Source organism: Oncorhynchus keta, chromosome 11 (assembly GCF_023373465.1).
Source record: "Oncorhynchus keta strain PuntledgeMale-10-30-2019 chromosome 11, Oket_V2, whole genome shotgun sequence".
Classification (NCBI taxonomy): Eukaryota; Metazoa; Chordata; class Actinopteri; order Salmoniformes; family Salmonidae; genus Oncorhynchus; species Oncorhynchus keta.
In genome coordinates this window covers 36,963,024-36,980,756 of record NC_068431.1, presented here as the reverse complement: position 1 = coordinate 36,980,756, position 17,733 = coordinate 36,963,024, and the positions used below count along the sequence as shown (strand labels likewise).

General features: G+C 46.5%; 1 protein-coding gene across 6 annotated transcripts in view; it reads left to right on the top strand.

The window, feature by feature from the left end:
* The window catches only part of LOC118390164 (misshapen-like kinase 1), a 64,160-nt gene that overhangs the window by 23,974 nt on the left and 22,453 nt on the right, over positions 1-17,733 (top strand). For 3 of the 6 annotated variants that reach the window (XM_052457054.1, XM_052457053.1, XM_052457057.1), the window contains exons 9-16: positions 544-719; positions 5,969-6,038; positions 6,234-6,447; positions 14,296-14,403; positions 15,011-15,097; positions 15,496-15,675; positions 15,969-16,139; positions 16,603-16,860. In XM_052457054.1, coding sequence (XP_052313014.1) covers positions 544-719; positions 5,969-6,038; positions 6,234-6,447; positions 14,296-14,403; positions 15,011-15,097; positions 15,496-15,675; positions 15,969-16,139; positions 16,603-16,860 — 1,264 coding nt within the window. The remainder of the gene's footprint in view (positions 1-543; positions 720-5,968; positions 6,039-6,233; positions 6,448-14,295; positions 14,404-15,010; positions 15,098-15,495; positions 15,676-15,968; positions 16,140-16,602; positions 16,861-17,733) is intronic. The other 3 variants (XM_052457058.1, XM_052457055.1, XM_052457056.1) reach the window with 2 other exon arrangements.

Sequence of the window (17,733 nt, the reverse complement as noted above, 5' to 3'; positions counted from 1 at the left end):
CCTTATTTTTGGTGTTTATCCCCCCAAAAAATGATTATTTCGCCATTTTAATTCCCACATAGCAATGGCTGAACGAACCAGAGGAAACTCATTTACGTTTTTTTAGGACTACAAACTGTGGAGCTCTATTAGTCCAGTAGTCACCAACCGGTCGATATCCAAGGCATTCCAAGTTGATCACCAAACGTTTCTGTACAAAGCCCAATGATAAAAGCCTTGCGTTCCCATGAAAATACCAGTGAAAGATCTACCTAAAGGAGCACTGTTGTACATTGCCACTTTAAATGAATGGACACGGACTGTCTTTCTGTCTCTATTTCACTCTCCCACGCACACAGACCTTTCCTGTTCTTCTTCTCTTTTTCTGAACACTCTTCTTGGGATAGTTTTCATTCCCAATTACATGTGACCTACAGGAGATACCAGGCCTCCTAAAAGTCCCACTCACACCAGCTGTCCCATCTCTGTCCACCAAACAGATGTTACTCATTATCCTCCTCTGCCTCACCTGACTCTGACACTCATTACCCCCCCCCCCTTCAGGTCTAAGAAGTTTATAGATTTTATTGAGGGCTGCCTGGTGAAGACGTACACCAGCCGGCCGTCCACAGAGCAGCTCCTGAAGCACTCGTTCATCCGGGACCAGCCCACAGAGCGCCAAGTCCGCATCCAGCTCAAAGACCACATTGACCGCACACGCAAGAAGAGGGGAGAGAAAGGTGAGAGAGGGAAGGGCCGGCCTGAAACTGACTGAGGCCTCTGTAATTTGGGTTGAGCTATTTTGTGTTTTCCATATAATGGTTGTTGGAGACTGAGGGTGGGGTGTATTTTTGATTGGAGGGTGGGGGTGAGGTATATTATGGAGGGTGAGGTGTATTATGGTATGGAGGGTGAGAGTGGGGTATATTATGGAGGGTGAGGTGTATTATGGTATGTGGGGTATATTATGGAGGGTGAGGTGTATTATGGTATGTGGGGTATATTATGGTATGTGGGGTGTATTATGGTATGTGGGGTGTATTATGGTATGTGGGGTGTATTATGGTATGGAGGGTGGGGTGTATTATGGTATGGAGGGTGGGGTGTATTATGGTATGGAGGGTGGGGTGTATTATGGTATGGAGGGTGGGGTGTATTATGGTATGGAGGGTGGGGTGTATTATGGTATGGAGGGTGGGGTGTATTATGGTATGGAGGGTGAGGTGTATTATGGTATGGAGGGTGAGGTGTATTATGGTATGGAGGGTGGGGTGTATTATGGTATGGGGGTGGGGTGTATTATGGTATGGGGGTGGGGTGTATTATGGTATGGGGGTGGGGTGTATTATGGTATGGGGGGTGGGGTGTATTATGGTATGGGGGGTGAGGTGTATTATGGTATGGAGGGTGGGATGTATTGTGGTTTGGCGGGTGAGGGTGGGATGTATTGTGGTTTGGAGGGTGAGGGTGGGATGTATTGTGGTTTGGAGTGTGGGATGTATTGTGGTTTGGAGGGTGAGATGTATTGTGGTTTGGAGGGTGAGGGTGGGATGTATTTTGGTTTGGATGTATTATGGTATGGAGGGTGGGATGTATTATGTTATGGAGGGTGCGGTGTATTATGGGTGGGGGAGTGTGGGGTGTATTATGGTATGGAGGGTGGGGTGTATTATGGTATGGAGGGTGCGGTGTATTATGGTGTGGGGGTATGGAGTGTGGGGTGTATTATGGTATGGAGGGTGGGGTGTATTATGGAGGGTGGGGTGTATGGTATGGAGGGTGGGGTGTATTATGGTATGGAGGGTATTATGGATGGAGGGTGGGGTGTATTATGGTATGGAGGGTGGGGTGTATTATGGTATGGAGGGTATATTTATGGGGTGGGGTATATTATGGAGGGTGAGGGTGGGGTGTATTATGGTATGGGGTGGGTGGAGGTGTATTATGGTATGGAGGGTGGGGTGTATTATGGTATGGAGGGTGAGGGTGGGGTTGGTTTTGGGGGGGGGGGGTTGGTGTATTATGGTATGGAGGGTGGGGTGTATTATGGTATGGAGGGTGGGGTGTATTATGGTATGGAGGGTGAGGTGTATTATGGTATGGGGGTAAGGGTGTATTATGGTATGGAGGGTGGGGTGTATTATGGTATGGAGGGTGAGGTGTATTATGGTATGGAGGGTGGGGTGTATTATGATATGGAGGGTGAGGTGTATTATGGTATGGGGGTAAGGGTGTATTATGGTATGGAGGGTGGGGTGTATTATGGTATGGAGGGTGAGGTGTATTATGGTATGGAGGGTGAGGGTAGGATGTATTGTGGTTTGGGGGGTGAGGGTGGGATGTATTGTGGTTTGGAGGGTGAGGGTGGGATGTATTGTGGTTTGGAGGGTGAGGGTGGGATGTATTGTGGTTTGGAGGGTGAGGGTGGAATGTATTGTGGTTTGGAGGGTGAGGGTGGGATGTATTGTGGTTTGGAGGGTGAGGGTGGGATGTATTGTGGTTTGGAGGGTGAGGGTGGATGTATTATGGTTTGGAGGGTGAGGGTGGGATGTATTATGGTTTGGAGGGTGAGTGATGTATTATGGTTTGGAGGGTGGGGTGTATTATGGTTTGGAGGTGAGGGTGGATTATGGTTTGGAGGGTGAGGTGTATTATGGTTTTGGAGGGTGAGTGTATTATGGGATGGAGGGTTGTGGTATATTATGGAGGGTGAGGGTGGGATGTATTATGGTATGGAGGGTGAGGGGGATGTATTATGGTATGGAGGGTGGGGTGTATTATGGTATGGAGGGTGCAGTGTATTATGGTATGGGGGAGGGTGGGGTGTATTATGGTATGGAGGGTGGGGTGTATTATGGTATGGAGGGTGAGGTGTATTATGGTATGGAGGGTGGGGTGTATTATGGTATGGGGGTAAGGGTGGGGTGTATTATGGTATGGGGGTAAGGGTGGGGTGTATTATGGTATGGAGTAAGGGTGTATTATGGTATGGAGGGTGGGGTGTATTATGGTATGGAGGGTGAGGTGTATTATGGTATGGAGGGTGAGGTGTATTATGGTGTGGGGGTAAGTGTGGGGTATATTATGGTATGGAGGGTGGGGTGTATTATGATATGGAGGGTGAGGTGTATTATGGTATGGGGGTAAGGGTGTATTATGGTATGGAGGGTGGGGTGTATTATGGTATGGAGGGTGAGGTGTATTATGGTATGGAGGGTGAGGGTAGGATGTATTGTGGTTTGGGGGTGAGGGTGGGATGTATTGTGGTTTGGAGGGTGAGGGTGGAATGTATTGTGGTTTGGAGGGTGAGGGTGGAATGTATTGTGGTTTGGAGGGTGAGGGTGGGATGTATTATGGTTTGGAGGGTGAGTGAGGGTGGGATGTATTATGGTTTGGAGGCTGAGGTGTATTATGGTATGGAGGGTGAGGTGTATTATGGTATGGAGGGTGAAGTGTATTATGGTATGGAGGGTGGGGTGTATTATGGTATGGAGGGTGAGAGTGGGGTATATTATGGAGGGTGAGAGTGGGATGTATTATGGTATGGGGGGTGGGGTGTATTATGGTATGGAGGGTGGGGTGTATTATGGTATGGAGGGTGGGGTGTATTATGGTATGGAGGGTGGGGTGTATTATGGTATGGAGGGTGGGTGTATTATGGTATGGAGGGTGGGGTGTATTATGGTATGGAGGGTGGGGTGTATTATGGTATGGGGGTAAGGGTGGGGTGTATTATGGTATGGGGTTAAGGGTGGGGTGTATTATGGTATGGGGGTAAGGGTGGGGTGTATTATGGTATGGGGGTAAGGGTGGGGTGTATTATGATATGGGGGTAAGGGTGTATTATGGTATGGAGGGTGAGAGTGGGGTATATTATGGAGAGTGAGGGTGGGGTGTATTATGGTATGGAGGGTGGGGTGTATTATGGTATGGAGGGTGGGGGTGTATTATGGTATGGAGGTTAGGGTGTATTATGGAGGGTGGGGTGTATTATGGTATGGAGGGTGAGGTGTATTATGGTTTGGAGGGTGAGGGTGGGATGTATTGTGGTTTGGAGGGTGAGGGTGGGATGTATTGTGGTTTGGAGGGTGAGGGTGGGATGTATTGTGGTTTGGAGGGTGAGGGTGGGATGTATTGTGGTTTGGAGGGTGAGGGTGGATGTATTATGGTTTGGGGGTGAGACTGGGATGTATTATGGTATGGAGGGTGAGAGTGGGATGTATTATGGTTTGGAGGGTGAGGGTGGGATGTATTATGGTTTGGAGGGTGAGGGTGGGATGTATTATGGTTTGGAGGGTGAGGTGGGATGTATTATGGTTTGGAGGGTGAGAGTGGGATGTATTATGGTTTGGAGGGTGAGAGTGGGATGTATTATGGTATGGAGGGTGAGGGTGGGATGTATTATGGTTTGGAGGGTGAGGGTGGGATGTATTATGGTTTGGAGGGTGAGAGTGGGATGTATTATGGTTTGGAGGGTGAGGGTGGGATGTATTATGGTTTGGAGGGTGGGATGTATTATGGTCATTGTTTGCAGTACTATAGTGCATTCTGCAAAATATTTAGAGCCCTTCATTTTTTCCACATTTTGTTACGTTTCAGCCTTATTGTAAAATGGATCAAATATTTTTTTCCACTCATCAATCTACAAGCAATACCCCATAATGACAAGGAAAAAACTATATAATACATTATTTACCTAACTATTCAGACCCTTTGTTATGAGACTCGCAATTGAGCTCAGGTGCATCCTGTTTCCATTGATCATCCTTGAGATGTTTATACAACTTGATTGGAGTCCACTTGTGGTAAATTCCATTGATTGGACATGATTTGGAAAGGCACACACCTGTCTATATAAGGTCCCATAGTTGACAGTGCATGTCAGCAAAACACAAGTCGTGAGGTCAAAGGAATTGTCTGTAGAGCTCAGAGATAGGATTGTGCACAGTATAAAAACATTTCTGCAGCATTGAAAGTCCTTCAAGAACACAGTGGCTTCCCATCATTTTTAAATGGAAGAAGTTTGGAAACACCAAGACTCTTCCTAGGCCAGATGGAAGCCACTCCTCATTAAAAGGCACATGACAGCCTGCTTGGAGTTTGCCAAAATGCACCTAAAGGACTCTCAGACCATGTGAAACAAGATACTCTGGTCTGATGAAACCAAGATTGAGCTATTTGGCCTGAAAGCAAATTGTCACATCTGGAGGAAACCTGGCACCATCCCTACGGTGAAGCGTGGTGATGGCAGCATCATGCTGTGGGGATGTTTTTCAGCGGCAGGGACTGGGAGACCAGTCAGGATTGAGTGAAAGATGATTGGAGCAAAGTACAGAGATATCCTTGATGAAAACCTGCTCCAGAGCACTCAGGATCTCAGACTGTGGAAAAGGTCCACCTTCCAACAGGACAACGACCCTCAGCACACAGCCAAGACAATGCAGGAGTGGCTTCGGGACCCGTCTCTGAATGTCCTTGAGTGGCCCAACCAGAGCCTGGACTTGAACCCGATTGAACAGCACTGGAGAGACCTGAAAATAGCTCTGCAGCGACACTCCCCATCCAACCTGACAGAGCTTGAGAGGATTTGCAGAGAAGAATGGGAGAAACTCCCCAAATACAGGTGTGCCAAGCTTGTAGCGTCATAGCCAAGAAGACGCAATGCTATAATCGTTGCCAAAGGTGCTTCAACAACGTACTTAGTAAAGGGTATACTTACGTAAATGTGATATATTTCGGGTATTATAAAAAAAAAAAAAAATTGCAAACATTTCTAAAAACATGTTTTTGCTTTGTAATTATGGGGTATTGTGAGTAGATTGAGGCGAGGGGAAAACATGATTTAATCCATTATTGAATCATTTTGTAACGAATGTAAGAATGTAACGTAACAATATGGGAAAAATCAAGGGGTCTGAATACTTTCCGAATGCACTGTAGATGCTATGCGTTCTCACTTCTGTTCTCACTCTTACTGTCTTTGTTTCAGAGGAGACAGAGTATGAGTACAGTGGCAGTGATGAGGAGGATGAGAACCGTGGGGAAGACGGAGAGTCCAGGTAACACAACACTACCCCAACAACGTTACTACCCCAAGCAATACTGCAGTAATATAAGACCACATTGCCCTGAGATGAATGACACAATCTCCTGCTTCTCTACTATGATCTTTCCATCACCTCATCCTGCTATATGTCTCTGTCTCTCTGCATCGTCCTCTCTAACCCTTCCACCTCTCTCTCTCTGTCCTCTAGTACCTCCATTCTGAATGTGCCTGGTGAGTCGACGTTGAGGCGGGACTTCCTGCGTCTGCAGCAGGAGAACAAGGAGCGATCAGAGGCTCTGAAGAGACAGCAGGCCCAGCTGGCCGCCCAGCGCCGAGACCCAGAGGAACACAAAAGACAGCTGCTGCACGACCGACAGAAACGCATCGAGGAGCAGAAAGAACAGCGCCGCCGCCTGGAAGAGGTAATACACACAGGCCTTATATCAATTACATTTGCTCACCTCTTGCGCCCTCTCTCCTCCGTCCTCTCTCACCTCCTGCGCCCTCTCTCCTGCGCCCTCTCTCCTCCGTCCTCTCTCACCTCCTGCGCCCTCTCTCCTCCGTCCTCTCTCACCTCCTGTGCCCTCTCTCCTCCGTCCTCTCACCTCCTGCGCCCTCTTCTCCGTCCTCTCATCTCCTGCGCCCTCTCTCCTGCATCCTCTCTCACCTCCTGCGCCCTCTCTCCTGCATCCTCTCTCACCTCCTGCGCCCTCTCTCCTCCGTCCTCTCTCACCTCCTGCGCCCTCTCTCCTCCGTCCTCTCTCACCTCCTGCGCCCTCTCTCCTCCGTCCTCTCTCACCTCCTGCGCCCTCTCTCCTCCGTCCTCTCTCACCTCCTGCGCCCTCTCTCCTCCGTCTTCTCTCACCTCCTGCGCCCTCTCTCCTCCGTCCTCTCTCACCTCCTGCGCCCTCTCTCCTCCGTCCTCTCTCACCTCCTGCGCCCTCTCTCCTCCGTCCTCTCTCACCTCCTGCACCCTCTCTCCTCCGTCCTCTCTCACCTCCTGCGCCCTCTCTCCTCCGTCCTCTCATCTCCTGCGCCCTCTCTCCTCCGTCCTCTCTCACCTCCTGCGCCCTCTCTCCTGCATCCTCTCTCACCTCCTGCGCCCTCTCTCCTGCGTCCTCTCTCACCTCCTGCGCCCTCTCTCCTGCGTCCTCTCTCACCTCCTGCGCCCTCTCTCCTCCGTCCTCTCTCACCTCCTGCGCCCTCTCTCCTCCGTCCTCTCTCACCTCCTGCGCCTTCTCTCCTGCATCCTCTCTCACCTCCTGCGCCCTCTCTCCTGCATCCTCTCTCACCTCCTGCGCCCTCTCTCCAGCATCCTCTCTCACCTCCTGTGCCCTCTCTCCTGCATCCTCTCTCACCTCCTACGCCCTCTGTCCTCCGGCATCCTCTCTCACCTCCTGCGCCCTCTCTCCTCCTTTTGAAAAAGGTCAAAGTTAATCGAGGAGAGTTGGTGAGAAGAGGGAAAGTGGACAAATGCACTCGTATGAAATGACTTTTACAGGGGTGGATCCCAAAATAAATGTGTGAAGTGCTAAAAACTAATTTAGTTAGTTGTGCAAGACATTTTATCAATAAAAGGAGGCTATCGAGGAGGGTAGGACTGTCTTCTGTTTGTCTACTAACAAATTTACACACACCTCAACCACTTATCGGTTTCTGAGTCACGGAGGAGAGAGGACGGAGGACTGGCTTTTGCCCAAATGAGAGCACTCCACTGACACATGGTCACAAAAAACCACAGCCTTATCAACTGCGGCTAGTGTTCTTTAGCAGGTTCAAGTAAACCACAATTTTACCCTTTGAGGTAAAACCAGTGACCAACATGGTTCAGCTGACTTTATTCTAACTTACAGAGAATGAATCATCACAAGCTTTTATACAGCTATTTATGTCACCCCAAGTCTCTAAGGTTTTCACAGTAGCCAGGTTTACTGAGCTTGTACTAGGATGTTATGTATATTGCCAAAACACACTGTACAGTGTTTTTGAAGATGCCATAATACAGCAGGATATGAAGCTTGCTAATTTAGCAAGTTGGTACTGCCAGGTAGCCTTGTGGTTAGAGCGTTGGGCCAGTAACCGAAAGGTTGCTGGATCGAATCACTGAGCTGACAAGGTAAAAATCTGTCGTTCTGCCCCTGAACAAGGCAGTTAACCCACAGTCCCCCAGTAGGCCGTCATTGTAAATAAGAATTTGTTCTTAACTGACTTGCCTAGTTAAATAAAAGTTCAATTAAAAGGCTATCTATATTGCCATTTTTTTATTATAATTAATATTATAATAAATAATTGTACATAATTTCTGTGCCAACTAAAATAATTCAACTGGATTTAAATCTCAAATGTTTTTATTCACCACATGCAGTAGATGGGAATTGATTATCACAAGGTCAGGTATCAACTTTTCTTCAGGGAGAGAAAACATTTTTTTATCGCTGAATGTCCTCTGGAGATAGTTCATTAATTGGCAACAACAAAAGAGAAGAACAGCATCTTAAATGTAAAACATGTCGTTAGCAAGTTATATCTTGTTTTAATACAACAATGAGGAAGCCTCTCTTAAGGGAGATGTTTTAATAGGGAGGATGTATTGTCTTTTCAGAAGGCGGCTTAAATCTATTCAGGGCGATGCCAATTAAAGTGGTGCTCCAGAGCTGTTGTATAATTTCAGCCAGTAGTTTTGAAAGTAGTGCTCACAAACCAAAACGGATCCCTGAAAATTGTAGACAATTGTGTACTACGTCATGCAATTCGTATGATATGTTACGAATGGGAATTTGTACAAGTATGTTAAGAATTTGTAAGTGCTGAAGATCCCGGACTGCATCTTTAACCCTTTAGCCCTATTCTCAACTGGCTGGCAGAGCATGTTTTGACAATGGATTTCGAAGTGGATATGAAAAGAAACTTCACGTTAACTTAATTGGTCAACTCCCCCAGCCCCACTGCATCAAAAAAACATACTTTGTATATTTTTGGATTGCTGCAGTTCAGTGTTGTGGCACTGTAACTTTGCTCACTCGGGGCTGTAAGAACTCTGTCACAAAATATATGGGATAAGAGGCAGGAATTCAGTTGATGAGGGATTAATATTGCACCATTCCTGTTAGTAGAGACCTTGAAGAGTAGTCATATGAAAAGAAATTAAAATGTAAAAAGCCTAAAAAGTAAGAATTTTGTAAAAATGTGCTCAACCAGGCGGTTGTCACTATGTAATAAAAGAGAACTGCACTTTGTCATACATTATTATCTCAAAATGTCTGAATATGTGGGAAACAAGGTGGAAGAACCTGGATCATTTGAAATATAGAATTCCTTTGGAGGCACACTGTAACATACACAACCTGAAAACCCATTCATTTCAATGTAATTGAATATTGATGTTTGAACATAAATTACCATAATTTGTATTATTTTTTTATATAAATCCACATTTACCAAATCTTACCCATCTATAAACTCTATTTAAGCAGACCTAAAGTATGTTTTTTAAATATTGTTGAGATGAGTAAAATCAAATGTATTTTTATAGCCCTTCTTACATCAGCTGATGTCACAAAGTGCTCTACAAAAACCCAGCCTAAAACCCCAAACAGCAAGCAATACAGGTGTAGAAGCACGGTGGCTAGGAAAAACTCCCTAGAAAGGCCGGAACCTAGGAATAAACCTAGAGAGGAACCAGGTTATAAGGAGTGGCCAGTCCTCTTCTGGCTGTGCCGGGTAGAGATTATAACAGTACATGACCAATATGTTCAAATGTTCATAGATGATAATAATCACAGTAGTTGTTGAGGGTGCAACAAGTCAGCACCTCAGGAGTAAATGGCAGTTGGATTTCATTGCCGATCATTAAGAGTATCTCTACCGCTCTGTCTCTAGAGAGTTGAAAACAGCAGGTCTGGGACAGAGCACATCCGGTGAACAGGTCAAGGTTCCATAGCCGCAGGCAGAACAATTGAAACTGGAGCAGCAGCACGGCCAGGGGGACTGGGGACAGCAAGGAGTCATCATGCCAGGTAGTCCTGGGACATGGTCCTAGGGCCCAGGCCAGTTGAAACTGGAGCAGCAGCACGGCCAGGTGGACTGGGGACAGCAAGGAGTCATCATGCCAGGTAGTCCTGAGGCATGATCCTAGTGCTCAGGTCCTCCGAGAGAGAGAAAGAACGAGAGAGAGAATTAGAGAGAGAGAGAGAACCCATTACATGGGTTTCTGTACAGCACTTTGTGACATCAGCTGATGTAAGAAGGGCTTCATAAATACATTTGATTGAATGCATTTCAATTCACAGGTGTGCCTTGTTGAAAGTTGATTTGTGGAATTTCTTAATGCAATTGAACCAATCTGTTGTGTTGTGACAAGGTATACAGAAGATAGCATATTTGGTAAAATACCAAGTCCATATTATGTCAAGAACAGCTCAAATAAGCAAAGAGAAACGACAGTCCATCATTACCTTAAGACATGAAGGTCAGTCAATCCGGAATTTCAAGAACTTTAAAAGTTTCTTCACGAGCAGTAGCAAAAGCCATCAAGCGCTATGATGAAACTGGCTCTCATGGGGACCGCCACAGGAAAGGAAGACCCAGAGTTACCTCTGCTGCAGAGGATAAATTCATTAGAGTTACCAGCCTCAGAAATTGCAGCCCAAATAAATGCTTCACAGAGTTCAAGTAACAGACACATAATATAATAATAATATATGCCATTTAGCGGACGCTTTTATCCAAAGCGACTTACAGTCATGTGTGCATACATTCTACGTATGGGTGGTCCCGGGAATTGAACCCACTACCCTGGCGTTACAAGCGCCATGCTCTACCAACTGAGCTACAGAAGGACCACATCAACTGTTCAGAGGAGACTGTGAATCAGGCCTTCAATGTCGAATTGCTTCAAAGAAACCACTACTAAAGGACACCAATAAGAAGAAGAGACTTGCTTGGGCCAAGAAACACGAGCAATGGATATTAGACTGGTGTAAATCTGTCCTTTTGGTCTGATGAGTCCAAATTTGAGATTTTTGGTCCCAACTGCTGTGTCTATGTGAGACGCAGAGTAGGTGAACGGATGATCTCTGCATCTGTGGTTCCCACCGTGAAGCATGGAGGAGGAGGTGTGGGGATGCTTTCCTGGTGACACTGTTTGTGATTTATTTAGAATTCAAGGCACACTTAACCAGCATGGCTACCACAGCATTCTGCAGCAATATGCCACCCCATCTGGTTTGCGCTTAGTGGGACGGTAATTTGTTGTTCAACAGGACAATGACCCAAAACACACCTCCAGGCTGTGTAAGGACTATTTGACCAAGAAGGAGAGTGATGGAGTGCTGCATCAGATGACCTGGCCTCCACAATCACCCGGCCTCAACCCAATTGAGATGGTTTGGGATGAGTTGGACCACAGAGTGAAGGAAAAGCAGCCAACAAGTTCTCGGCATATGTGGGAACTTCTTCAAGACTGTTGGAAAAGCATTCCAGGTGACACCTCATGAAACTGGTTGAGAGAATGCCAAGAGTGTGTCATCAAGGCAAAGGGCGGCTACTTTGAAGAATCTCATGATTTGATTTAACACTTTTTTTTGGTTACTACATGATTCCATATGTGTTATTTCATAGTTTTGATGTCTTCACTATTATTGTACAATGTAGAAAATAGTAAAAATAAAGAACCCAATGTGGTTACTAAAGTCCGATTTGGCAGTTTTCACTGCATGACATTTAGAAGTTTATTTTCAGGTTTAGAAGAAGTGACTACTAAATGCTAACTCTCGTTCGTATAAGCTGGTAGCATAGGCAGCATACAGTGGTGGTAGTCAGTCGTTTTTAACTAATACAGTTACATTTACATTTAAGTCATTTAGTAGACGCTCTTATCCAGAGCGACTTACAAATTGGTGCATTCACCTTATGACATCCAGTGGAACAGCCACTTTACAATAGTGCATCTAAATCTTTTAAGTGGGGGGTGAGAAGGATTACTTTATCCTATCCTAGGTATTCCTTAAAGAGGTGGGGTTTCAGGTGTCTCCGGAAGGTGGTGATTGACTCCGCTGTCCTGGCGTCGTGAGGGAGTTTGTTCCACCATTGGGGAGCCAGAGCAGCGAACAGTTTTGACTGGGCTGAGCGGGAACTGTACTTCCTCAGTGGTAGGGAGGCGAGCAGGCCAGAGGTGGATGAATGCAGTGCCCTTGTTTGGGTGTAGGGCCTGATCAGAGCCTGGAGGTACTGAGGTGCCGTTCCCCTCACAGCTCCGTAGGCAAGCACCATGGTCTTGTAGCGGATGCGAGCTTCAACTGGAAGCCAGTGGAGAGAGCGGAGGAGCGGGGTGACGTGAGAGAACTTGGGAAGGTTGAACACCAGACGGGCTGCGGCGTTCTGGATGAGTTGTAGGGGTTTAATGGCACAGACAGGGAGCCCAGCCAACAGCGAGTTGCAGTAATCCAGACGGGAGATGACAAGTGCCTGGATTAGGACCTGCGCCGCTTCCTGTGTGAGGCAGGGTCGTACTCTGCGGATGTTGTAGAGCATGAACCTACAGGAACGGGCCACCGCCTTGATGTTAGTTGAGAACGACAGGGTGTTGTCCAGGATCACGCCAAGGTTCTTAGCGCTCTGGGAGGAGGACACAATGGAGTTGTCAACCGTGATGGCGAGATCATGGAACGGGCAGTCCTTCCCCGGGAGGAAGAGCAGCTCCGTCTTGCCGAGGTTCAGCTTGAGGTGGTGATCCGTCATCCACACTGATATGTCTGCCAGACATGCAGAGATGCGATTCGCCACCTGGTCATCAGAAGGGGGAAAGGAGAAGATTAATTGTGTGTCGTCTGCATAGCAATGATAGGAAAGACCATGTGAGGTTATGACAGAGCCAAGTGACTTGGTGTATAGCGAGAATAGGTGAGGGCCTAGAACAGAGCCCTGGGGGACACCAGCGCGTGGTGAGGAGACAGATTCTCGCCACGCCACCTGGTAGGAGCGACCTGTCAGGTAGGACGCAATCCAAGCGTGGGCCGCGCCGGAGATGCCCAACTCTGAGAGGGTGGAGAGGAGGATCTGATGGTTCACAGTATCGAAGGCAGCCGATAGGTCTAGAAGGATGAGAGCAGAGGAGAGAGAGTTAGCTTTAGCAGTGCGGAGCGCCTCCGTGATACAGAGAAGAGCAGTCTCAGTTGAATGACTAGTCTTGAAACCTGACTGATTTGGATCAAGAAGGTCATTCTGAGAGAGATAGCGGGAGAGCTGGCCAAGGACGGCACGTTCAAGAGTTTTGGAGAGAAAGGAAAGAAGGGATACTGGTCTGTAGTTGTTGACATCGGAGGGATCGAGTGTAGGTTTTTTCAGAAGGGGTGCAACTCTCGCTCTCTTGAAGACGGAAGGGACGTAGCCAGCGGTCAGGGATGAGTTGATGAGCGAGGTGAGGTAAGTTGATTGGTGACGATGACATGAACATGCCTAAAGGTTGCAAGATCGAATCCCTGAGCTGACATGGTAAACATCTGTCGTTCTGCCCCTGAACAAAGCAGTTAACTGACTGGCCTAGTTAAATAAAGGTAAAAAAAATAAATAAAAAGGAACGGTCATTCGAACTCCACCACAACAATGGAATTGCCATGGAAACACGTGGGAGAAAGATACTGAACAGCAGTATCAGCAAAATTAGCATACGTTTAGGCTATTGTTTGTTTCACACAATGTTGTGGTAAAAATTTGAGTATAATGTTTGCATATGGATGTCAATCCCAACACATGTTCATGTCATCAATCAACAGCAATACAGTTGAAAACGACTAACTACTACCACTGAATTCTGTATGCTAACTAGCTTATATGAACCAGAGTCAGTGTTTCGCTGGCATTTACCGCATCTATGGCATTGCTGGTATGGCTGTATTTTGAAAAAAACATTGATAGTTCCTATTTGAGTTCTTAGTAGTAGGAATTTCAGTTAAAACATTTTTTAATTTTATTTTTTAATAAGAATAGACCGGTAAATGTTTAAAAGAACAACTGGCCAAGTGTTTGAATAAGGGAGCAGGTCAGTCTCAGAAGATGAGCAGAGCTGCAGTGGCTGGCGGTACATGTGTGACTCACAACCAACATCTCCCCCTCCTCCTCCCGCTCTTTCTCTCTCGCTTGCGCTTTCACACCTTTTATTTCCTCTCACAGTGGAGGGAAAAAACGAACGGTTTATCCATTATAACCACAACATAATATAAAAAGTGGCTTCCACACTCATTTCTCTCCCTTTCTCCTGTCATCCCTCTCAGCAACAGAGAAAGGAGCGAGAGATGGTGAGACAGCAAGAAAAGGGCCCCCATCGGAGACTTGACGATATCAGGAGGGAGGAGGATAGGAGGCTGGCCGAGAGGGAGCAGGTAACCAACCATGAGAAGCGTAGGAGCACAATCAGCCAATTGTGGAGAGGTGTGGGCGTAGCCTACTCTGCAGGCCACTCTGGCTGTGGAATGTCCGTGAGCTGGTTGCCATGGCAGCAGGGATCTAAATTAGAGTATTTATACAGAGACTAGTTTTCTGTGGGTGAGCTCAGTTTCTGCGTCTCCCTCTTGCTTCGTTTCTGCTCTACCTTAGTAACAATGTGACTGCCATTATATCACAGTCAACCTACGTTTTATAATCAATTCTCATAGTCTCCTTTTCTCCATAAACCATTTAACTCTCCTACCATTGCCCGTTTCTAAGCGATAACTAACCTGCATCGAGTCCTAAATGAAGAAGCGATGCAATTTATATGGATTTGTATTGTAGAGGCTAACAGTCAAACTACAAAAGCTAGTACCTTTTTGCAGTAGCTTTTAGTTAACCTGTAGAATTTTAAAGCCATGACAAATCACTAAGGCTGTGTACTAACTAGTGTATGTCAGTCATAATTTCCCCCCTACATCGTGGTCTATTTATATCTATCCTCTTCTTCTTCATTGTCTTTCCTTTCCCTCTTCACCCCTCCTCCACCTCTCTCTTCAGGAGTTCATAAGACATAAGTTAGAGGAGGAACAGCGGCAGTTAGAAATCCTTCAGCAGCAGCTGCTTCAGGAGCAGGCACTGCTCATGGTAACTCTCTTCCTTCCTTTATCCTGCAGTCACCTCCTCTCCTCAGCCCTAGTCTACCCCTACCTCTGCCTGCAGGGCATACTGCTCACCCTCCTCCTCCTACTGGCACTTCACACCTCTCACCAATAGAGGCGCCAAGCACTCCAGTTTGATGGTTTGCACTAACATACTGAATTTTGCTTCTTCATTTTACGAAAACATTTCTTGAGAGAACTAGAGGATCATTGAGAGAACTCTGAGAATAAGGCCCTTGTCTATGTGTACCCTGCATGATGTCCCCATCTTTGTATGTAGGATTGTGTCTGTTTTGGGGGGCATGTCAAAGGGGTGTGTTTTGTGTACTGGCCATGCTCAGGCCTAGAAAAGTCTGCTTTGACCGTATCATGGTGTGTGTGCAGGAGTACAAGCGTAAGCAGCTGGAGGAGCAGAGGCAGTCTGAGCGTCTGCAGAGGCAGCTGCAGCAGGAGCATGCCTACCTGGTGTCTCTGCAGCAGCAGCAACAGGACAAGAAGCCCCAGCCCCTCTACCACTACAGCAAGAACGTGGAGCCCAACAATAAGCCTGCATGGGCCCGAGAGGTACAATAATGCCACACGGATATGAACAGTGGAACATGCTATAACTTCAACTTAAATAACCCTATCGACCACACCTTTCATTAAATAGGGTTTTATAACCTAGAGTAATAAATACCAGAGGGATATATTTAGCAATTATCCTGTAACAAGCTAGCATCAAGCAGTTATGCAGTATCACCTTAAGTGTCATCTTTTTTCCTGAAAGTTGAAAATCTGTGATGGGCTTTCTCCCTCCCTGTCCCCGTCACTTCTCCCTTTATTTCCTTCCATTTTCCTCTTTTCCTCTGTCTCAGGTGGAGGAGCGCAGTAAGCTCAACAGGCAGGGCTCCCCCAAAATCTGCAACACTGTCTCTGACACTGCCATCCAATCCCGCTCTGACTCCATCAGCCAATCCGGAGGGGGCCAGGCTTCTCAGACCCCGCCTATGCAGCGGCCTGTTGAGCCTCAGGGGGGACAGGGCAAGGTGTGTGTTGGTGTTTGTTCATCTGGGAATATATTTGTGTGTACTTTATTAATATGTTTCCATTGTTACAATATAGTGTGGACATGTTGTTGAAATACTGGTTTATCACAATGGAGACAAAGTTGAGAGAAAAATGAGATGTTCTTTCCTTCCCCCGTGTCTTTTTCCTTGGACTGCATTAACCCTTGTCTAATAATGTTTATTTTACCTTTATTTATTTTCAATCTTCTTTTCCTTCCTTTTCTCCCCTCTCCTCCTCCTGGACCCACCTTTTCCCTTCTTATTGCTTTCATATTGTCTTATTTCCCAAATTTCATAAAATGGCAAAAATCCCTAAATGCCCTGCACAATCCTCCCTCCTATCACTCTATTTTGCTTGCTCTCACTACCTGACCCTGCCCTCTCCTCCACCTCCATACTTACTTCCTCCGTTCCCTCCTTCCTCACTGCTGCACCGCTGCAGTTCCAGATGGCCCACTTGGTCCCGCTGAAGCCCTACGCTGCCCCTGTCCCCCGCTCCCAGTCCCTGTGTGACCAGCCCACTAAGACCATGTCCGCCTTCCCCACCCAGGATCCCTCCCCCACCCCCCGCCCCGTCCACTCCAGGGAGCTGGTCCGACAGAACTCTGATCCCACCTCCGAGAGCCCCGCCCCACAGCCTCGCAAAAGGGAGGACCGCGGCCCCTGGATCCGCCTGCCAGAGATCGAACAGCCGCCCAAGGTGAGAGGCCATCTGCTGGGTTTTAGTCTTTTAGATATATTGTACCAATCAAAGGTTTGGACACACCTACTCATTCAAGGTTTATTTGTTATTTTTTACTATTTTCTACATTGTAGAATAATAGTGAAGACATCAAAACTATGAAATAACACATGTGGAATCATGTAGTAAGAAAAAAAAGTGTTAAACAAATCAAAATATATTTTGTATTTGAGAATCTTTAAAGTAGCCACCCTTTGCCTTGACAGCTTTTCACACTCTTGGCATTCTCTCAACCAGCTTCATGATGTATTCGCCTGGAATGTATTTCAATAAACAAGTGTGCTTTGTTAAAAGTTCATTTGTGGAATTGATTTCCTTCTTAATGCGTTTCAGCCAATCAGTGTTGTGACAAGTTAGGGTTGGTATACAGAAGATAGCCCTATTTGGTAAAAGACCATGTCCATATTACGGCAAGAACAGCTCAAATAAGCAAAGAGAATCGACAGTCCGTCATTCCTACAAGACATAAATATCAGTCAATCTGGAACATTTTAAGAACTTTCCATGTTTATTCAAGTGCAGTCACAAAAGCCATCAAGCGCTATGATGAAGCGATCTCATGAGGACCGCCACAGGAAAGGAAGACCCAGAGTTACCTCTGCTGCAGAGGATACTTTTATTAGTTTTAACTGCACCTCAGATTGCAGCCCAAATAAATGCTTCACAGAGTTCAAGTAACAGACATATCTCAACATCAACTGTTCAGAGGAGACTGCGTGAATCAGGCCTTAATGGTTGAATTGCTACAAAGAAACCACCATTAAAGGACACCAATAAGACGAGGACGCAGAGTAGGTGAACGGATGATCTCCACATGTGTGGTTCCCACCG